The 23,454-nt window shown below is 52.5% G+C and overlaps 1 protein-coding gene across 1 annotated transcript in view; it reads left to right on the forward strand.

The window, feature by feature from the left end:
- SMARCC1 (SWI/SNF related BAF chromatin remodeling complex subunit C1) overlaps nt 1–6,964 on the forward strand; it is a 42,414-nt gene extending 35,450 nt beyond the window's left edge. Inside the window, exons 24-28 of the mRNA XM_077267885.1 lie at nt 1,169–1,314; nt 1,571–1,705; nt 2,005–2,260; nt 6,224–6,391; nt 6,521–6,964. Coding sequence (XP_077124000.1) covers nt 1,169–1,314; nt 1,571–1,705; nt 2,005–2,260; nt 6,224–6,391; nt 6,521–6,618 — 803 coding nt within the window. The 3' untranslated portion in view covers nt 6,619–6,964. The remainder of the gene's footprint in view (nt 1–1,168; nt 1,315–1,570; nt 1,706–2,004; nt 2,261–6,223; nt 6,392–6,520) is intronic.
- Nucleotides 6,965–23,454: the final 16,490 nt, after the last annotated feature.

Below are 23,454 nucleotides of genomic sequence, written 5' to 3' on the forward strand. Positions count from 1 at the left end.
CTAGTGGGCTCGGGCCAGGGAGGGCGTCTAGTGGGCTTGGGCCAAGAAGGGCATCTAGTGGGCTCGGGCCAAGAAGGGCGTCTAGTGGGCTCGGGCCAAGAAGGGCGTCTAGTGGGCTCGGGCCAAGGAGGGCGTCTAGTGGGCTCGGGCCAGGGAGGGCGTCTAGTGGGCTTGGGCCAAGAAGGGCATCTAGTGGGCTCGGGCCAAGAAGGGCGTCTAGTGGGCTCAGGCCAAGAAGGGCGTCTAGTGGGCTCGGGCCAAGGAGGGCGTCTAGTGGGCTCGGGCCAGGGAGGGCGTCTAGTGGGCTCGGGCCAGGGAGGGCGTCTAGTGGGCTCGGGCCAGGGAGGGCGTCTAGTGGGCTCGGGCCAAGAAGGGCGTCTAGTGGGCTCGGGCCAAGAAGGGCGTCTAGTGGGCTCGGGCCAGGGAGGGCGTCTAGTGGGCTCGGGCCAAGAAGGGCGTCTAGTGGGCTCGGGCCAGGGAGGGCGTCTAGTGGGCTCGGGCCAGGGAGGGCGTCTAGTGGGCTCGGGCCAGGGAGGGCGTCTAGTGGGCTCGGGCCAGGGAGGGCGTCTAGTGAGCTCGGGCCAGGGAGGGCGTCTAGTGGGCTCGGGCCAGGGAGGGCATCTAGTGGGCTCGGGCCAGGGAGGGCGTCTAGTGAGCTCGGGCCAAGAAGGGCATCTAGTGGGCTCGGGCCAGGGAGGGCATCTAGTGGGCTCGGGCCAAGAAGGGCATCTAGTGGGCTCGGGCCAAGAAGGGCATCTAGTGGGCTCGGACCAGGGAGGGCATCTAGTGGGCTCGGGCCAAGAAGGGCATCTAGTGGGCTCGGGCCAAGAAGGGCGTCTAGTGGGCTCGGGCCAGGGAGGGCGTCTAGTGGGCTCGGGCCAGGGAGGGCATCTAGTGGGCTCGGGCCAAGAAGGGCATCTAGTGGGCTCGGACCAGGGAGGGCATCTAGTGGGCTCGGGCCAAGAAGGGCATCTAGTGGGCTCGGGCCAGGGAGGGCGTCTAGTGAGCTTGGGCCAGGGAGGGCGTCTGGTGCTGGGTGGAAGGGGCTGCTTGTGGTCCTAGGGGTGGGGAGCGATTGGGGGTGGGAGGGCTTCTTCTGGGCTCAGGCTGTGGCGTCTCTGGTCACATGAGGATCGTTGATGACAGCAGTTTCTTTTCCCCCTTGTAGAAGAAGATTCCGAAGAAACTAAGGAGAATGCCGACTCTACAAAAGAGCCCGACCCCGCCAAGAAGAAGATGGAGAACGATATGAATGAGAGCAATGTAGCAATGGCTGCCGCCGCTGCTCTGGCCTCTGCCGCCACCAAAGCCAAGGTACAGCCCCTGAGTGACTCTGCCGTTACCTTGCAGCCACCGTTGGTATAGACCTGACTAATGGATCCTGTAGATGCCTTTAATGTCGCCGTCCTCAGACGTGGTGCAGAAGTCCTGGCCCTGATCTGCTCACTCTCCTGTATCTCACTCTGCCCGCCCCCGACATGTCTCCCGGACCCCAGAGGAGGACAGTGGAGCTTGACATCTGCCGCCTGCTTGTCCTCTGTAGTGATCCGTTCGTTCTTCCTCGTTTTAGCACCTGGCCGCAGTGGAGGAACGTAAAATCAAGTCGCTGGTGGCGCTGCTGGTGGAGACGCAGATGAAGAAACTGGAGATCAAACTGCGTCATTTTGAGGAGCTGGAGACCATCATGGATCGGGAGAAGGAAGCGGTGAGTGGTCTGTGGAGGGGACGCCGGTGACTGATGCCATTTATGTGGCTGCGTCCCGCTCTGTGCCTGTCTCTGCGGCCCCCTCCTCTCGTGTCGCCGGCGTCGTCTCTGCTTTGTATTTCTGGCCCCCGGCACTTTCTCTGCCCCAGACTCCTGATATCTGTCGTGTCTGGCATCTGATTAGTCCTGACAATCCCCAACATCTTACAGTAAGTGGCAGGAGGGGGATGCAGCTGCAGCTCCTCACACGGTGGCGCCTGTGGGGGATGGTAGATCCTGATGGACATCTCTGATTTCAGCTGGAGCAGCAGCGTCAGCAGCTCCTCAATGAGCGCCAGAACTTCCATATGGAGCAGCTGAAGTACGCGGAGATGAGGGCGCGACAGCAGATGGAGCAGAGCGCGCAGCACCCCGCCGGACCCACCGGTGCAGGAATGGGCCACGTACAGCCCCCCACACACCCCGGAATGATGGGTCACCAGCAGCAGCCACCAACACAGCCCCCTCCATACGGTCTACACCACCAGATGCCCCCTGCCCACCCGCCACAGCCAGGCATGTATTCTGGGCGTAGGCAGGGGTGGGGTAAGTGAGCGTGTGGCGTGAGATTAGGGTCTTGCACAGTGCACACATCGTCCTCGGCTTCTCGCCTTTTTTTTTTTCTTTGCTCAAAGTGTGACATATTCAGTGTCTCTGGGGGACGATCACTGTGTATTTACACTGAGGATGTAGAGTTATCGACTTCTGGTGGATCCACTGCCACGGTTACTGTTAATAATGTATGGCAGCAGACCCCTGAGTGCAGCCAGACCAGGGGGTCCCTTATACATGGTACTTGTCAGGCACCAACTTGTAAAAACAAGTATGTGTCAGCTAGAAGAGTATAACCCCTATATTAAAACGTAACTTTTACTGTCGTAGTTAAAATTGAACAAACAAATAATAAACAAAGGTGCTCACGCCGATAACAGTGCAGATAAAAAACTGGTTGTGTCTCACCAATTGTAGGCTGGGGTACCCATGTAGATGAATAAGGGTCCCAGGGAGGGTCCAGCAAAAAAGAAGAGTGGAGCAATATGTAAAGGCATGGGGAACTATTGCCTACTCCCCTGTCGTGCCCCAGCATTAACTCCTGTCCTTACAAGATGAGATGAGCCCTACACTGGACATCCCCCACCAGATATGTTAATAAAAAGCGCCTCCCAAGAGGCCAGTATTACATTTTCTATTTGTTTATATATATACTAGATTGTGGCCCGATTCTAACGCATCGGGTATTCTAGAATATGCATGTCCCCGTAGTATATGGACAATGATGATTCCAGAATTCGCGGCAGACTGTGCCCGTCGCTGATTGGTCGAGGCAACCTTTATGACATCATCGTCGCCATGGCAACCATTATGACATCTGCGTCGATACTGTGCCCGTTGCTGATTGGTCGGGGCCTGGCGGCCTCGACCAATCAGAGACGCGGGTTTTCCATTATGACATCATCGTCGCCATGCTGTGCCCGTCGCTGATTGGTCGAGGCAACCTTTATGACATCATCGTCGCCATGGCAACCATTATGACATCATCGTCGCCATGCTGTGCCCATCTCTGATTGGTCGAGGCCGCCCGACAAACCGTCGACCACTCCATATAAGGTATGGTCTACAAACCGCCAACCACTCCATATAAGGTATGGTCTACAAACCGCCGACCACTCCATATAAGGTATGGTCTACAAACCGCCGACCACTCCATATAAGGTATGGTCTACAAACCGCCGACCACTCCATATAAGGTATCCTGTTTGTAGACCATACCTTATATGGAGTGATTTCCAGGACAGACAGACAGACAGACAGACAGACAGACAGACAGACAGACAGACGGACGGAAAAACCCTTAGACAATTATATATATAGATTGATCAGTGATACTTATCATTCTTTTCCATTTGTAAATAACCCTGATATTGGATATTTCTACCAATCGGTATTAGGGGCTTCTTGTGTATTGTCACCATTTGGGCACAGGATGAGGCGTTGGCTCGCTCATGGGGCGCATGAAGAGGCGCTGGGCCCCCCTTGCTGGCGCACAATGAGGCTTTTGTCCCCCCTTTGCTGGCGCACGATGAGGCTTTTGTCCCCCCTTCCTAGCGCACGATGAGACTTTTGTCCCCCCTCACTGGCGCACGTTGAGGCGTTGGGCCCCCCTCGCTGTCGCACGATGAGGCGTTGGACCCCCCTTGCTGGCGCACGTTGAGGCATTGGGCCCCCCTCGCTGGCGCACGATGAGGCGTTGGACCCCCCTTGCTGGCGCATGTTGAGGCATTGGGCACCCCTCGCTGGCGCACGATGAGGCGTTGGACCCCCCTGGCTGGCGCACGATGAGGCATTGGGCCCCCCTCGCTGGCGCACGATGAGGCGTTGGGCCCCCCTCGCTGGCGCACGATGAGGCGTTGGGCCCCCCTCGCTGGCGCACGATGAGGCGTTGGGCCCCCCTCGCTGGCGCACGATGAGGCGTTGGGCCCCCCTCGCTGGCGCACGATGAGGCGTTGGGCCCCCCTCGCTGGCGCACGATGAGGCTTTGGGCCCCCCTCGCTGGCACAAGTTGAGGCGTTGGACCCCCCTCGCTGGCGCACGTTGAGGCGTTGGGCCCCCTCGCTGGGGCACGTTGAGGCGTTGGGCCCCCTCGCTGGCGCACGTTGAGGCGTTGGGCCCCCCTCGCTGGCGCACGATGAGGCGTTGGGCCCCCCTCGCTGGCGCACGATGAGGCGTTGGGCCCCCTCGCTGGCGCACGTTGAGGCGTTGGGCCCCCCTCGCTGGCGCACGTTGAGGCGTTGGGCCCCCCTCGCTGGCGCACGTTGAGGCGTTGGGCCCCCCTCGCTGGCGCACGTTGAGGCGTTGGGCCCCCCTCGCTGGTGCACGTTGAGGCGTTGGGCCTCCCTCGCTGGTGCACGTTGAGGGGTTGGGCCCCCTTCGCTGGCGCACCTAGATTTTCTGTGTTGCCCTTTTGGCCTTTTATTATTATTATTATTATTTATTGTTATAGCGCCATTTATTCCATGGCGCTTTACAAGTGAGGAGGGGTATACATAATAAAAACAAGTACAATAATCTTGAACAATACAAGTCATAACTGGTACAGTAGGAGAGAGGACCCTGCCCGCGAGGGCTCACAATCTACAAGGGATGGGTGAGGATACAGTAGGTGAGGATAGAGCTGGTCATGCAGTGGTTTGGTCGATGGGTGGTAACTGCAGGTTGTAGGCTGTCGGAAGAGGTGGGTCTTCAGGTTCTTTTTGCAGGTTTCGATGGTAGGTGAGAGTCTGATGTGTTGTGGTAGAGGGTTCCAGAGTAGGGGTGATACGCGAGAGAAATCTTGTATGCGATTGTGGGAAGAGGAGATAAGAGGGGAGTAGAGAAGGAGATCTTGTGAGGATCGGAGGTTGCGTGTAGGAAAGTACCGGGAGATGAGGTCGCAGATGTAAGGAGGAGACAGGTTGTGGATGGCTTCGTACGTCATGGTTAGGGTTTTGTACTGGAGTCTCTGGGCAATGGGGAGCCAGTGAAGGGATTGACAGAGGGGAGAGGCCGGAGAATAGCGGGGGGACAGGTGGATTAGTCGGGCAGCAGAGTTTAGAATAGATTGGAGGGGTGCGAGAGTGTTTGAGGGGAGGCCACAGAGCAGAAGGTTGCAGTAGTCAAGGCGAGAGATGATGAGGGCATGGACTAGGGTTTTTGCAGATTCTTGGTTGAGGAATGAACGGATTCGTGCAATATTTTTGAGTTGAAGTCGGCAGGAAGTGGAAAGGGCTTGGATATGTGGTTTGAAGGAGAGATCAGCGTCAAGGATTACCCCGAGGCAGCGAGCTTGTGGGACTGGGGAGAGTGGGCAGCCATTTACTGTAATGGATAGGTTCATTGGGGGTGAGATGGGGGAAAGATGATGAATTCTGTTTTGTCCATGTTAAGTTTCAGAAATCTAGCAGAGAAGAAGGATGAAATAGTGGACAGACATTGAGGGATTCTGGTTAGTAGGGAGGTGATATCTGGTCCAGAGATGTAGATCTGTGTGTCATCAGCATAGAGGTGATACTGAAAGCCATGAGATTCTATGAGCTGTCCCAGGCCAAAGGTGTAAATGGAGAAGAGCAGGGGCCCAAGGACTGAACCTTGTGGGACTCCGACAGATAGGGGGCGAGGTGAGGAGGTGGTGTGTGAGTGGGAGACGCTTTTAGATGTTCTTATTGTCTTTGTATCTGATGGAGCAGGTTTCGTTATTCTGGTGATTGCACCGTTTGCTGCTTTTTTCGTGGTTTGGTTATAGTGTGCGCTTGTTTGATCCCATTTATATAGATGCTGCCCTCAGATTTCTGGTCCAGGCACCAGTGTGTCGGGCTCATGGATGCCTGCTGGCAGCCTTCAGACTCTTTCCTGGGTTCGCCCTGTGCCCGGAGATGATGGGAGTGATGGTTTGTGACAGCAGCCTCCGTCTTTCCTCGTCTCTAATCTCGTCTCCTCCTGCAGGTCAGATGCCCGGACCAAGCTCTCTGATGTCAGGACCACCCATGTCTGGGCGAATGATGCCGAACATGCATCCAGCCGGACCTCCGCACCCCCCACCTCAGCCAGCAATTCCCCCGATGCCAAGCGGCATGATGGGACCACGGCCTCCTATGGCTCCAAATGGCATGTGTAAGCTGCTGACCCCCGTACACGCCTGTCGTGATCAGCGTGGCCCCCCGTGTGTGAGGCCTAACCCAGCTCTGCCCGGGCATGTGCGAAACCCGCAGATCTGTAAACTGATATCTCTTCTCCCCACAGACCCGTCGGCTCAACCTCCTCCGCAGCAGCAGCCGCCTCCACCCAGCGACGGACAGACACCACCCCCCATGGTGCCGCCGGCTCCCTCTGCACCATAGAAGGGCCGGCAAGACCCCCGCATCGTCTCTGCATCGTCTCAGAGTGACATTGTGGTTTTGATCTAAAAATTCATGTAAGCGCCCGGCTGTACGTGACCAGTGACGCGCGGCCAGTGGCTCCGCACGGCGAGCGGCTCTGCGCTCCTCCGGTACTATTTATTGCACAGCAGCCATCCCGGATTAACACTTCAGGTTATCGCCCAGGTTTTAGTTTCTCCCTGTAGCAGAGCTCAACTTGGCGGGGGTTTGTTGCATGTTCAATGTTTTGGGGTTTGGGTTTTTTTGTTTGTTTTTATTTTTATTTTTTCCTGCCATTTTATGTTTATAATAAAAGTTCCTAAATGAATGGTGAGCAACTGTCCTGCTGGGCCGGGGCCTGGGGCCGTCCTGCTGGGCTTGGGGCTGTCTTGCTGGGCTGGGCCTGGGGCCGTCCTGCTGGGCTTGGGGCCGTCTTGCTGGGCTGGGCCTGGGGCCGTCCTGCTGGGCCTGGGGCCGTCCTGCTGGGCCTGGGGCCGTCCTGCTGGGCCGGGGCCTGGGGCCGTCCTGCTGGGCCGGGGCCTGGGGCCGTCCTGCTGGGCCGGGGCCTGGGGCCGTCCTGCTGGGCTTGGGGCTGTCTTGCTGGGCTGGGCCTGGGGCCGTCCTGCTGGGCTTGGGGCCGTCTTGCTGGGCTGGGCCTGGGGCCGTCCTGCTGGGCCTGGGGCCGTCCTGCTGGGCCTGGGGCCGTCCTGCTGGGCCTGGGGCCGTCCTGCTGGGCCGGGGCCTGGGGCCGTCCTGCTGGGCCGGGGCCTGGGGCCGTCCTGCTGGGCCGGGGCCTGGGGCCGTCCTGCTGGGCCGGGGCCTGGGGCCGTCCTGCTGGGACGGGGCCTGGGGCCGTCCTGCTGGGCCGGGGCCTGTCCTGGCATTAGTCGTCCACTAGGGGGCAGCTCAGTGTAGTTCATGTTCCCGTTGTTTCTCCATCCAGGAGTGCGGTACGTTACTGGATAGGTCCCGCTCTACTTTTCATTGTCTTTCCAGACTAACCTGCGTATTGTGTATTTACATCCAAACCTGCAGTTGCTAATCTTCCACAGCATTGTTTGTTTATACTCTAGTCACCACCAGAGCTGCAGTTGCAGCTTTACTTGTATCCCTTACCTGGGTAGTGTGTGTATATGGTGAACGGTGGGAGATGGAGCAGCATCCTCTGTACTCACCTTGGATCGGCTGGATCAGAGCAGCAAACTGGAGTGGTAGTGACTGGAGTAGGAGTGTAGCTGTAACCTGTGTAATGCTGCACTCTGGCGGTAATGGTGATCTGTGTCTGCAGAGCGTCGCCCCTCCACACTGCGGCCCCTCCACACTGCGGCCCACACTTTTCCTCCCTCCGGTATCTGTTCCCTCCTCATTCTGGGCTTTCTCCTTGCTTGTGGACTTTGCTCTGGGCACGTTGGCACTTCTCTGCTGCAATGCTTAGTGACCCGGAGGCTCCGCCGCGCTCTGCCACCCCTGATCTGTGTGACCCGGAGGCTCCGCCGCGCTCTGCCACCCCTGATCCGTGTGACCCGGAGGCTCCGCCGCGCTCTGCCACCCCTGATCTGTGTGACCCGGAGGCTCCGCCGCGCTCTGCCACCCCCGATCCGTGTGACCCGGAGGCTCCGCCGTGCTCTGCCACCCCTGATCTGTGTGACCCGGAGGCTCCGCCGCGCTCTGCCACCCCTGATCTGTGTGACCCGGAGGCTCCGCCGCGCTCTGCCACCCCTGATCTGTGTGACCCGGAGGCTCCGCTGCGCTCTGCCACCCCTGATCTGTGTGACCCGGAGGCTCCGCCGCGCTCTGCCACCCCTGATCTGTGTGACCCGGAGGCTCCGCTGCGCTCTGCCACCCCTGATCTGTGTGACCCGGAGGCTCCGCCGCGCTCTGCCACCCCCGATCCGTGTGACCCGGAGGCTCCGCCGTGCTCTGCCACCCCTGATCTGTGTGACCCGGAGGCTCCGCTGCGCTCTGCCACCCCTGATCTGTGTGACCCGGAGGCTCCGCCGTGCTCTGCCACCCCTGATCTGTGTGACCCGGAGGCTCTGCCGCGCTCTGCCACCCCTGATCTGTGTGACCCGGAGGCTCCGCCGCGCTCTGCCACCCCTGATCTGTGTGACCCGGAGGCTCCGCCGTGCTCTGCCACCCCTGATCTGTGTGACCCGGAGGCTCTGCCGCGCTCTGCCACCCCTGATCTGTGTGACCCGGAGGCTCCGCTGCGCTCTGCCACCCCCGATCCGTGTGACCCGGAGGCTCCGCCGTGCTCTGCCACCCCTGACCTGTGTGACCCGGAGGCTCTGCCGCGCTCTGCCACCCCTGATCTGTGTGACCCGGAGGCTCCGCTGCGCTCTGCCACCCCTGATCTGTGTGACCCGGAGGCTCTGCTGTGATCGGCCACAACCATTTGTTAAATAAACTCCGGTTTCTTTTCTAGACCTTTGTGATTGTTGTTAATCTACAGGTTTTATATTTGTATGAAATCTGCAATCAGCGGCCGTGTGATGAGGCGGCCGCCAGCACAGGGGCTCCAGTGTACGGGCGCAGCGCTGCGCCTACTGGGGCTCCGCAGATGGCGGCCGCTCTACTGATCGCCTGAGGATTACATGGAAATGATCAGAAATCGTCCGATTTATGACCATGGAAAGTTGTCTGCAGAAGTCACGGTAGTTGGGTCATGGGGGTGAGGTCTGCTGGGGCGATGGCAGTGGGGTGATGGCAGTGGGGTGTTGTCACTTGCGGTGATGGTAGTGGGGTGTTGTCACGGTAGTGGGGTGATGGCAGTGGGGTGATGGCAGTGGGGTGTTGTCACGGTAGTGGGGTGATGGTAGTGGGGTGATGGCATGGTAGTGGGGTGATGGGGTGGGGTCACTAGGGCTGATGCTGTACAGATAGTTGGGGAGTTACTTTGAATACTGTTTTGGGGTGTCAGCTCACAGGCTCGTCGTTTAACCCCTTGGTTACTGCGGTTATTGGTGACCCCGGCATAAGTCGTATGTTCCCCAAAATAAGAAATCGTCTTGCAAAGCACAAATCCCGCGCACGCCGTGTTATCAGAAGCAGCAGCGGCTTCCAGGTGCGGAGAAGGGAGATCAGACTCTGCTCCTGTGTGTCGCGTTCTGCCACCTCGTCTCTGCTGCAGTCCTCTGCGCATCTCTTCCCTGCTACATGTGCTGCTGCACCGGTGTCATGGGCGTCCCAGCCTCCTGGGGACGGGCTCGTGGTTTTGGCTCAGTGTTCGGCAGGAAGCGAAGAGGCATCTCCTGACTGCAGAGAACAAGATCCTACTGCAGACGGCGCACACCAAGGAACCGCGGAGGAAAAGAAGTCTCCAGTCCTCACTATATACAGTGCCTACAAGTAGTATTCAACCCCCTGCAGATTTAGCAGGTTTACACATTTGGAATTAACTTGGCATTGTGACATTTGGACTGTAGATCAGCCTGGAAGTGTGAAATGCACTGCAGCAAAAAAGAATGTTATTTCTTTGTTTATTTTTTTTTTAAATTGTGAAAAGTTTTATCAGAGGGTCATTTATTATTCAACCCCTCAACCCACCAGAATTCTGTTTGGTTCCCCTAAAGTATTAAGAAGTAGTTCAGGCACAAAGAACAATGAGCTTCACATGTTTGGATTAATTATCTCTCTTTCCAGCCTTTTCTGACTATTTAAGACCCTCCCCAAACTTGTGAACAGCATTCATACATGGTCAACATGGGAAAGACAAAGGAGCATTCCAAGGCCATCAGAGACAAGATCGTGGAGGGTCACAAGGCTGGCAAGGGGTACAAAACCCTTTCCAAGGAGTTGGGCCTACCTGTCTCCACTGTTGGGAGCATCATCCGGAAGTGGAAGGCTTATGGAACTACTGTTAGCCTTCCACGGCCTGGACAGCCTTTGAAAGTTTCCTCCCGTGCCGAGGCCAGGCTTGTCCGAAGAGTCAAGGCTAACCCAAGGACAACAAGGAAGGAGCTCCGGGAAGATCTCATGGCAGTGAGGACATTGGTTTCAGTCAATACCATAAGTAACGTACTCCACCGCAATGGTCTCCGTTCCAGACGAGCCCGTAAGGTACCTTTACTTTCAAAGCGTCATGTCAAGGCTCGTCTACAGTTTGCTCATGATCACTTGGAGGACTCAGACTGACTGGTTCAAGGTTCTCTGGTCTGATGAGACCAAGATCGAGATCTTTGGTGCCAACCACACACGTGACGTTTGGAGACTGGATGGCACTGCATACGACCCCAAGAATACCATCCCTACAGTCAAGCATGGTGATGGCAGCATCATGCTGTGGGGCTGTTTCTCAGCCAAGGGGCCTGGCCATTTGGTCCGCATCCATGGAAAGATGGATAGCACGGCCTACCTGGAGATTTTGGCCAAGAACCTCCGCTCCTCCATCAAGGATCTTAAGATGGGTCGTCATTTCATCTTCCAACAAGACAACGACCCAAAGCACACAGCCAAGAAAACCAAGGCCTGGTTCAAGAGGCAAAAAATCAAGGTGTTGCAGTGGCCTAGTCAGTCTCCTGACCTTAACTCAATTGAAAACTTGTGGAAGGAGCTCAAGATTAAAGTCCACATGAGACACCCAAAGAACCTAGATAACTTGGAGAAGATCTGCATGGAGGAGTGGGCCAAGATAACTCCAGTGACCTGTGCCGCCTGATCAGGTCTTATAAAAGACGATTATTAGCTGTAATTGCAAACAAAGGTTATTCCACAAAATATTAAACCTAGGGGTTGAATAATAATTGACCCACACTTTTATGTTTAAAATTTATAAAAATTTAACTGAGCAACAAAACTTTTTGGTTTGTAAGATTTATGCATCTGTTAATAAATCCTGCTCTTGTTTGAAGTTTGAAGGCTCTAACTTATTTGCATCTTATTAAACCTGCTAAATCTGCAGGGGGTTGAATACTACTTGTAGGCACTGTATGTGTGCAATAGTGAGTGCAGCTCTGGAGTATAATACAGGAGGTAACTCCGGATCAGTAATGTATGTACACAGTGACTGCACCAGCAGAATAGTGAGTGCAGCTCTGGGGTATAATACAGGATGTAACTCAGGATCAGTAATGTAATGTATGTACACAGTGACTGCACCAGCAGAATAGTGAGCGCAGCTCTGGGGTATAATACAGTATGTAACTCAGGATCAGTGATGTAATGTATGTACACAGTGACTGCACCAGCAGAATAGTGAGTGCAGCTCTGGGGTATAATACAGGATGTAACTCAGGATCAGTAATGTAATGTATGTACACAGTGACTGCACCAGCAGAATAGTGAGTGCAGCTCTGGGGTATAATACAGGATGTAACTCAGGATCAGTAATGTAATGTATGTACACAGTGACTCCACCAGCAGAATAGTGAGTGCAGCTCTGGGGTATAATACAGGATGTAACTCAGGATCAGTAATGTAATGTATGTACACAGTGACGGCACCAGCAGAATAGTGAGTGCAGCTCTGGGGTATAATACAGGATGTAACTCCAGATCAGTAATGTAATGTATGTACACAGTGACTGCACCAGCAGAATAGTGAGTGCAGCTCTGCAGTATAATACAGGAGGTAACTCAGGATCAGTAATGTAATGTATGTACACAGTGACTGCATCAGCAGAATAGTGAGTGCAGCTCTGGAGTATAATACAGGATGTAACTCAGGATCAGTAATGTATGTACACAGTGACTGCACCAGCAGAATAGTGAGTGCAGCTCTGGAGTATAATACAGGAGGTAACTCAGGATCAGTAATGTATGTACACAGTGACTGCACCAGCAGAATAGTGAGTGCAGCTCTGGAGTATAATACAGGAGGTAACTCAGGATCAGTAATGTATGTGCACAGTGACTGCACCAGCAGGATAGTGGGTGCAGCTCTGCTCAGCTGCTACTCATTGTGGTGATTGTGGGTGCGGTCACCACTGAACCTGCTGTGTGCTCCTGAGCTCCTGGGAACCACCACCTCTCCACCCGGGGACCTGCTCTCTCTCTTACCCAGGGAGGGAGTGGGTTTCCTGGGATGAGTGAAGGGGCCAAGTCCCAGGCTTCTGCTTCCCGGACCAGGCTGGCGGGGGGCAGAAAGAACCAGCAACCAGCCTGCACATCAGAGGATTCGGGGGTGAGACGCTCCACCAGGAGTCGCAGCAATGCGGCTCCTACTCCCCCCAGGTCTGCAGAGAACCAGAGAAGCCGCAAGGCTTCCATGGAGGAGAAACCTGCTAGCGTGCAGGATGACGGTCCTTCCGGAGGAAAGCTGAGTGCTCACGGAGGTGAGGCCGACCTCACTGAGGAGTGTTGGGCGCTGCAGAGACCCCGGGAGTCTGTGTCCACCTATGCCTCCCGGGTCATGAGCCACCTTCGTGAGTACGAAGATGCGAGTAAGACCCTGAGAAGGCTCCGGGAGGAGCTGCGCTGCACAAGCGCTAAAGCTGCAGGCGCCTCCAGACCCAGGAAGACGCAATTCCAGGCTGAGGTAAAGAGACTGAAGCTTGAAATTAATGACCTGGAGGTAAGAGAAGCGTTTATTCAAGAAAAAAGTGGACCATTTAAAGGGACTCTGTCACCTGAATTTGGAGGGAACAATTTTCAGCCATAGGGGCGGGGTTTTCGGCTGTTTGATTCACCCTTTCCTTACCCGCTGGCTGCATGCTGGCTGCAATATTGGATTGAAGTTCATTCTCTGTCCTCCGTAGTACATGCCTGCACAAGGCAATCTTGCATTTCCTACCAAAGGTAGGAAAAACCGACTCCCCTCTGGTTGGTCTTTCTAACCGGTTCCAAGCCCTTGAAAACATCTCTTCCTCTGAGGAGGAAGCTGAGGGTGAGGTTCTGGCTTCGGCGGGGCTCACAGGGGGCACCGAGTCGCCTTCTTTGGGGAATGTAAGATCCTTGGAGGGAGGGACTGGCCCAGAGTCCGGAGACGAGGACGATAAAAATAAAAAACACATGGGAATGGATACCTCATTGTCATTAAAGAGGGGGAAGGATTCCTCCTCTGAGGCAGAGGATAAGGGGAGTGGGAAAAAGAAAGCCATCTAACTCAATCACCAATGATGGCGGAACCCACTCCGTTGACGCTGGCGTCCATTAATGTCGCCAGCATAAAGTCAAATACAGCTAGATTTGCGGCCTTTGATTTTCTCAGCCGGGTTGAAGCTGACATTTTCTTTTTGCAAGAGACCAGGCTGCCAAACATGGCAGATGTGTTTAAAGCTAAGAGGGAGTGGAGACTCGGGCCCTCCTATTGGTCTCTTGCGGCCGAGCCGTATAGCGGAGTGGCGGTCCTTTTTACCGCACCGGTGGAATGCCGACGGGTTATTGAGTTAGAAATGGGGAGGTGCCTGATCTTAGATGTCCTCATGAAGGGACAAGAGCTCCGGCTCATTAACATCTATGGTCCCCAATCTAAGTGGGACCGGAAGTGTCTCTTTATGAGGATCAAGCCCTACCTTTTTACAAGTCGGCAGGTTGTCTTTGGAGGGGACTTCAATGCTGTCACGAGGCCCCGAGATAGAGGCGGTTCCAGAGACAAGCTGACTTATGATAGCGTCGCCCTTAATAGTATAGCTAGTGAGGCTCTCCTGGTGGATGTCCACATTCGGCACACCCCAGGCCACGAGGGGTTCACCTATCATAGAGGTAACACTAGGTCCAGAATAGATAGGTTTTATTTAAAGGAGGAAGCTGTCTCTTCAGCAGTGTCTGTTGTTGAGGTGGAGTTCTCCGACCACTGTTTAATTTTGTTTTCTCTGAGTGTTAAGGTACCTTCACACGAAGCGACGCTGCAGCGATAGCGACAACGATGCCGATCGCTGCAGCGTCGCTGTTTGATCGCTGGGGAGCTGTCACACAGACAGCTCTCCAGTGACCAACGATGCTGAGGTCCCTGGGTAACCAGGGTAAACATCGGGTTGCTAAGCGCAGGGCCGCGCTTAGTAACCCGATGTTTACCCTGGTTACCAGTGTAAAATGTAAAAAAACAAACAGTACATACTCACCTTCGCGTCCACTGGCGTCCGCTTCCTGCACTGACTGAGCGCCGGCCCTAACAGCAGAGCGGTGACGTCACCGCTGTGCTGTACTTTCACTTTACGACCGGCACTCAGTCAGTGCAGGAAGCGGACGGCGGGGAACGCGAAGGTGAGTATGTACTGTTTGTTTTTTTACATTTTACACTGGTAACCAGGGTAAACATCGGGTTACTAAGCGCGGCCCTGCGCTTAGTAACCCGATATTTACCGTGGTTACCATTGTAAAACATCGCTGGCATCGTTGCTTTTGGTGTCAAACACAACGATACACGCCGGTCTGACGACCAAATAAAGTTCTGAACTTTAATCAACGACCAGCGATATCACAGCAGGATCCTGATCGCTGCTGCGTGTCAAACACAACAATATCGCTATCCAGGACGCTGCAACGTCACGGATCGCTAGCGATATCGTTTAGTGTGAAGGTACCTTTAGAGACCCTCCGGATGGGAAGAGGCTTTTGGAGGCTCAATTCGTCTCTCTTGGAAGAAGCGGAGATAAGACAGTCTGAGGATTTTCTGCAGAGCCAGGTACCCTTACTGGATCTTTGTAGTAGTAGGTCAGAGTGGTGGGAGATGTTCAAGGAAAGGGTGGCGAGATTCTTCCGCCAGCTCTCGAGCCTCAGGAGTCTGAGCAGGTACCGCCTGTATCAGGGTCTGAGGAGGAAACTCGAGCATCTTGTCTCAACTGGAGGTAGCCGCGAGGAGATCTCCAGAGTGAAATCTTTGCTTATGAGGTGTCAGTACGATAGACACGCATCTTTGGTTTTTGAGAGGGATTACGGGAAGTACCACCCGCCCGACCCTTACAGAAACTGCAAGATGTCAGTGAATAGTAAAGTAGTTACAGGACTGGTCGACACTACGGGGTCCCTGAGGCGATCCAGATCAGGGATCCTGGAGGTTGTCAGATCCTTCTACTCGCACCTCTTGGGGAAGAGGGATCTTGATTGGGATGAGATGTCGGCTTTCCTGGCTGAAGCCGTCCCCGAACCAGGGGTAGACCCCTCTCTTGACAGTTTGACAGAAATGATCAGGGAAGAGGAAGTTCAGTTGGCGATTGAAGGGCTTGCCCAAAAGAATATCGCCTGGTCCAGATGGCTTAACATCTGAATTCTATAAGACCTTTAAGGACGTTTTGGTTCCCCTCTTGACTGAGGTATTCAATGAGTGTCTTTCCTCGGGCACTCTGCCGAAGTCAATGAGGAGGTCTGCTCTGATCATCTTGTCAAAGGGTAAGGACCCATCTTGCATTGAGAATTGGCGTCCCATAGCGCTTCTCAATGCAGACAGGAAGGTTCTGGCAAAGGTGCTGTTTAATCGGCTGGTGAAATTTGCACCCCGACTCCTTTCGGAGGCCCAGCATTGCTCTGTTCCAGGCCGCAGCACATTTAGTGCTGTGCTCTGTGTCCGAGAGGCAGTGGAGCAGGGTAGGGCTGGTCACTGGAAGGGGTACATGCTGTCACTGGACCAGGCAAAAGCGTTTGATCGGGTTAATCACGAGTACCTCTGGTCCGTCCTTCTGAGATATGGCCTGCCGGGGGGGTTTGTTGATTGGCTTAAGACCTTGTACAGTGGGGCAGAGAGTTTCCCGCTTGTGAATGGTTGGATTGGCAGCTCTTTTGAGGTTGGGTCAGGTGTTCGCCAGGGTTGTCCCTTGAGCCCGCTGCTGTACGTGTTTGCGATTGACCCTCTTGTTAGGAGGGTGGAGCGTGGACCGTTGGCCGGGATCGGGATGGACCAGGCAGCACCGGAGGCCACTCTGAGGGTGGTGGCGTATGCCGATGATGTCACCGTGTTTGTTTCCTCTCACGAGGAGGCAGGGTGGCTGATGTCAGAGGTAGATTGCTACTCGGAGGCATTCGGGTCCAAGATCAACCGGGATAAGTGTGAGAGTCTCTGGCTGGGAGGAGGAGATCCTGGTTTTGATCTCCCGGACACCCTTCCAGGACCCAAAATCTCTGCAAAAATCCTTGGCATCGAATTTGGCCAGGGGGATTACCCCAAACAAAATTGGGACAGCAGGCTAGAGATCGCCACTCAGAAGGTGAACCAATGGAAGGGTTGGTCTTTGACCCTAAGGGAAAGGGTAAACCTGAGCAAAACTTACCTGCTCCCTTTACTGATTTATCTGGGCAGTGTGTGCATCTTGCCGGAATCTCTCTGGACTCAGGTCTACAGTTTGTTCTTCCAACTGTTATGGGGGAATAGACTGAACCTGGGCAAGAGGGAGGTTACTTACCGTACGAGGAGACTAGGAGGGTTGGGTATGGTCAACCCTGTGGTATTCCTTGTGGATACCTTCATTAAGATCAATATTGCAAACCTCTGGAAAGAGAGGGCTCCTCTGTGGGTATTCTCCTGTAGGGGATGGTTTCAGCCTTTCTTCCAGGAATGGGAGACAGGAGGGCAAGTGAAGGATCTTCGCACACCGCATGGACATCTTCCGGCTTATGCTACCTTGGTTCTGAAGGTAATTCGTCGGTGGCGTCTGGGAATGTGGGAGATCAGGACTCTGCCAAGGAAACTCCTTGACAATAGGGTTCTGTTGACCCATTTCCAGAGGCCTCTGGCGCTCAGGGACTGCCCAAGTCGGGATCTTGGGGTGGGTTTGCATCTTTTGAATTCTATCCGGATCCCCTCGAAATTTTGGGACTTGGCTTGGCGCTGCTTCCATGGGAAACTGTATGTGAGGGACAATCTGAAGTGTAGGAGCTCTGAGGACAGGAATTGTCCTCGGGAGCATTGTGGTACCTTGCTGGAAAGCATGGACCACTTCCTGCTTCATTGTCCCTTCAACACAGAGGTGTACAACAGGGTGGGCGCCTTCATTGGCTGGTCTCGGCTGGCCGGTCTCTCCTATGCGGAATGGGCCTATGGAGCATTCGGAGACCTGGGTGGTCGGGACCGCTGCACCTTATTTCTAGTTAGCGCAGTGGTTAGGTATCACACGTGGAACGCACGGTGCTTAGTATCGACGCAACGAAAAATCCTCCCAGTGGACGATGTGTTTAGGACCATACTCGGTGACCTGGTGAAGGTGCGCTCTCTGGAGTATGGGAGACTGGGCGCACGGAGGGCCGCGCTCCTCTGGAGGGGCTTTTCTTTTAGTGTGCCCTAGTCTGGTCATCTCCTTTCCTGGTGGTGGGCTGCTGCTGACACTGTAGATTTTTGTTTTGTTTGATCATTATACAGTGATGTAGGGCTGCAGGCGCCGAACTTGGTCTTCGTGTTTTGTAATTATTGTGGTATGTGCTGCTGTATATAATGTATATATTGTATATTGAAAAAACAACTAATACAGGATGTAACTCAGGATCAGTAATGTAATGTATGCACACAGTGACTGCACCAGCAGAATAGTGAGTGCAGCTCTGGGGTATAATACAGGATGTAACTCAGGATCAGTAATGTAATGTATGTACACAGTGACTGCACCAGCAGAATAGTGAGTGCAGCTCTGGGGTATAATACAGGATGCAACTCAGGATCAGTAATGTAATGTATGTACACAGTGACTGCACCAGCAGAATAGTGAGTGCAGCTCTGGACTATAATACAGGAGGTAACTCAGGATCAGTAATGTGTATGGGGGTCATGTAGAGGGGTTCTCTGATTTTCCGTACAGTGGGAGACATCATGTCTGAACACTGTATACGGATCTTGTGCCTGTGTGATACTAACAGTTGGAATGGTTACATTGTATCCCTTTCTGTTATTTGGCCGCCCTTCCTTTTAGATCCAGATACTTCGAGTCCTCTGTGGAGAGATTTGGCCGTTGTCTGTCAGTTCTGGTCCCGGAGATCGATCTCTCGGTGTCTGGACTCCTCACGGACATTTCAGCCAATGCAGGAAGATGAAATGTTCCTTTTGTTGCTTCCATCCAAGTCTGGAGAAATCATCTGCTTCTCTCATTTGGGTTACAACATAAAATATGATGCTTATGAATTCTGTCCACTCCATCTGGCAGATTTTTTTTTTCATCTTTGTTTTGTAGCTGAAGCTACTTTAGTTGTGAATATGTGAGTTCTATCCTTAATATATAGTAAGAAGATGGAAGCGATGTCGCTGTCTGCGGAGCTGTGATCCCCATCATCCCCCCTCCTGGTCACATACTGTGGCTGTCATATTAAAGGGGTTGTCTCAGGTTCTTCAAGGGAATTTGTCACCCCAAAAATGGCCTATAAACTGAGGTCACCATTACAGAATGCTGCAGATAAGCCCCTGATGCCGGTGGCCTTAGTTTATAGGCCATTTTGGGGGTGACAGATTCCCTTTCAATGATTACAATTGCTGTGTTCTATTAACAGAAAACAACTTTCCAATTTACCTCTTACGTAACATAGTGATTTTTAATTCTACAGTTTAGATCTTGTTGCCTAAGTTACTGGCTGGATAAGTATGCAAGGAGCATGCAGCAATCACAAGCTCTATTCTTTATAGCCTGTAAGTGCCGATGTGAAGATCACATCTAGTAGTAGCACTGAATAGGGCTCTATTCACATTAGTGGCCCAGTCCTGCATACTGTCAATCTTGAGGAGCACACAAGCACCTGGGAGGTGAGGAGAACCGCAGTCCTAAAGAAAGATGGTCTCCTCACCTGATGAAAGAAGACAAGACATAAGGAGCTCTTAATAAGGAGCCGGAGGGTTTGGCCTAGGACTCAAGGTGGTCATCACTAAGAGTAAAGATGGTCGAAGCTCAGGAACAGGAGCAAGGACAGATTAGGATCAGGTACAAGATGAAGGATAATAGAAGCTCCGATATGAAAGGAAGGATAAACACGGTTGTGGTACAGAAGGAAAGATGGACCAGGCTCAGGTAGAGGAGTAAGCATGGAGCAAGGTCAGGTAGAGGAGTAAGCATGGAGCGGGCTCACTTAGAGGAGTAAGCATGGAGCAGGCTCAGGTAGAGGAGCAAGTATGGAGCAGGCTCAGGTAGAGGAGTAAGCATGGAGCAGGCTCAGGTAGAGGAGTAAGCATGGAGCAGGCTCAGGTAGAGGAGTAAGCATGGAGCAGGCTCAGGTAGAGGAGCAAGTATGGAGCAGGCTCAGGTAGAGGAGTAAGCATGGAGCAGGCTCAGGTAGACGAATAAGCATGGAGCAGGCTTGGGTAGAGGAGTAAGCATGGACCAGGCTCGGGTAGAGGAGGAAGCACGGACCGGGCTCTGATAGAGGAGTAAGCACGGACCGGGCTCGGGTAGAGGAGGAAGCACGGAGCAGGCTCTGGTAGAGGAGTAAGCATGGAGCAGGCTTGAGTAGAGGAGTAAGCACGGACCGGGCTCGGGTAGAGGGGTAAGCACGGACCAGGCTCGGGTAGAGGGGTAAGCACGGACCAGGCTCGGGTAGAGGGGTAAGCACGGACCAGGCTCGGGTAGAGGGGTAAGCACGGACCAGGCTCGGGTAGAGGGGTAAGCACGGACCAGGCTCGGGTAGAGGGGTAAGCACTGACCAGGCTCAGGTACATGAGCAAGGACGGACAAGGCTCAGATGTGGGAGGAAGGATGGAAGAAGATTTGGTACATAAATAAGTTATAACGGTAAAAAAAAATGGAAATCTTAACACCAGAATGACCTTCACCTTCATCTGTGTTGCTGTCCAGCTTTCAAGTGGCATTGCCCAATTTGACCAGCAGATGGGGCCCTATATTCTTGTGTTACATGTGCACACTGGATTGTGAACTACAACTCTCAGCATGTGCATGTCAGATCCTTCCAGAAAATCTTTTCTGTCCTGGCTATAGAACAGCAATCTCTCCCATGATCCATCATTTCCAGCGGACATTAATACCGCACCTTCCCCACCGCGGCTGTAAGAGAGCGATGGAGAAGCTTCTGATCAATTGTAACCAATGACGATTATCAGACGTGAAGGTTCCGAATCCTATTTGCTGACATGTAACATCAGGAGGATACTTTTTCTGTGCCAAGAGTGTAATCGTCATTTTGCGTCTTCTGAACTTTTTTCCACAATTAATTCCTCCTGATATTAGGGAAGTCTGATGTGGCGGGGGCCACGGAGGGGCCACAGAGGGGCGTGAGAATCTCTATTCATCTCTTTCATGTCTTCTCCATAGAAAGCAGCGGCTCTGGGGGCAGGGACAGAGGCGAGGATGATGAATGTGCAGGGAACACGTGTGCTGAGAATACAGATCATGGGGGGCACCGACCTGTGCAGACCCCCCAACACCCCTGTCAATGACTGCCACACACCTTATACTACAGTAACAGCAGGGGACGATTCTAGATTTTCTGCGGCCTGGGTAAAAATTGAAATGATGCCCATCCCGGCAGTGAATGGACGTAATTCTGCTATTTTTGGAGGGTTTTGTTTGACAGTTTTCATTCTACAATAGAAAGGAGCCAGAACCTTGATTCTCCAGGTCACTGCGATTATGGCAATACCAAACTTTCACAGATTGTTTTTCTCTCTTTTTTTTCTGGGTTGTACTATCGGTGTTAAAAGCGGTAACATTTTTAATTCCCATCCATTTGATTATGTTTATATATTTAAAAACATTTGTTTTTTACTATATTTTTAAGTCTCCATAAAGCACTTGAACCTGTTGCTATCTAATCGCCTATGCCATTAAGTGCAATACTGCAGCATTTTATTTTATAGGACAAATCACTGTGCCTTTTGAAGTTCAGAATGTGACACAGGAAAAAGCCAAAATAGCAGAAATGGGTGAATTCAAATAGCAAAAAAACTAAACTGCTACTAACATAAATACAGATGTAGTAACCCTTAGTTTGTCAGACAGAAGAATACTTTATTAACATAGCCATGTAACACATCAGGGTCAGAACCAGTACTTCAGCACCATAGGCACCATTACTACATAAATACATTACCAGAACTACAATCCGTACATAAATACAGCACTGGAACAATCATCAGTATATGAATACATCAATAGTTACAATCAGTACAAGAATAATGCAAAGGTACATAAATACATAACCAGAACCATCATCAGTAAAGGAATACAGCACAATAACCATCATAAATACATGACAATATCACAAAAACTGATTGGTACAGGAATACAGCACCAGAACCACAATAAGTACATTAATACAGCAGCTGATCCCCCATCACTGCAGAAATAGAGCACCAGAGTGCCTATCAGTGCTGTAGGGTTTTGCATTCACAGTGCTGCGGTTGAGGTAGGCATGGAAAGGAGTTTCATAAAAATGTCCAGGCAGGTTTATTAATACTGCATAAACTGCTCACAAAACCAAACAAAAGAACAGCCTTTTCTGTCACAAAGTGAAAACACAAATTAAAAAGTCCATACAATATTGCAATTCCACCATAATGTCCGTTTTTTTAGGCCTTAGCACAGACCAACTCACAGGAAATCCACACATCACCAGACACTGAATGAGACACTCGACCTCCATTTTATCTGCCAAACCACGCCCCAGAGTTGGTGATATGTGAGCAGTCATTCCCATCCAACTCTTTTGACTGCTCATAAAATACGGCCCTTGAATGCCTTAATAACTCTTTCAGTACTATATGTATATGGGGCATGCTTTCCGAGCTCACATCACTGGAAGCTACCAACCTCGATGATGCATTTCTCCTCTCAAGGACCTGTCCAGCGGCTATCTTACAGTGGATAAATACATCACAAGAACCATCAATACATGAATACAGCACCAAAATCACCAACAGTACATGAATTCAGCTCCAAAACAGTTAGTACATGAATACAGCACCTGATCCATCATCAGTACATGCATACTGCACCAGAACCAACTTCAGTACATATATACTGCGGCAGAACTATCATCAGTAAATGAATGCAGCACATAAACCAACTTCAGTACATTAATAGACCAGAACTATCATGAGGAATAAGAGCAGTTAGGCTCGAAACATGTAGATCTGTAGGTCATCTATGTGAATTTTATTCCTTGCTTCTAATGATTGCAATTAAAGTCATGTTTTAATATAGTTAACTATTTTTCCTGCGGATGCTGGATATTTCTGCTATATGTTAATGCAGCACTGGAACGACATTCAGTACAAACATACAGCACTGGAACAATCATCCATATGTACATTAATACATCAGCAAAACCACTATCAGTACCTGAATACAGCATTGGAGCCATCATCATACCTCTTACCTGCACTAGAGGATGCAGCCAGCCCATAGATCAAGATGTTGGCAGCACAGGTGCAAAATCCTAAATAGACAGCTACTCCCCACCTACCCATTCGTGGAGGGGGTGACTGCTTAGTATATGATTGCACAATAGAGGCCGGTATAGGACACTGTTCACATGCAGGTAATGCATAGTGTCTGGTTCTCAGCCTATTAGTCACGTCCACAATATTCGATTAGGCGTGCTGGCCAGCACACTCTCAATACATCCCATGTGAACACCCCTGTATACAAGACCCTGGCTGCAGCCTGAAAAATAAAGTGCACAAAATACATAAAAATAGTGAGGTATTGGTGCACGCTGCCCCTAACTCCACACTAGCCCCCCACATTGCCCCCTCTCCAATCATTCCCTGCCCTATCTCATCCTGTGCCATTCCTCGCACTTTGCCCCTTCTTCATTCTGTCCCCCATACTATGTACTCACACTAACGTCCTACCTCCCGCCATCAATAATAAAAGTCCCTGGTATCGCTGGTCCATGGAGCGCTGTTCACCCCCTTACTTCGTCTTTTGTGTGATCAGGTGGTCTCATCCCACCGGTCTGTTGCCTCTGCCCCTGTAACGCCGGCGCTCACGTCTGATCATCAGCCCAGTCCCATTATAAT

This window comes from Ranitomeya variabilis, chromosome 6, assembly GCF_051348905.1.
Source record: "Ranitomeya variabilis isolate aRanVar5 chromosome 6, aRanVar5.hap1, whole genome shotgun sequence".
Lineage (NCBI taxonomy): Eukaryota > Metazoa > Chordata > Amphibia > Anura > Dendrobatidae > Ranitomeya > Ranitomeya variabilis.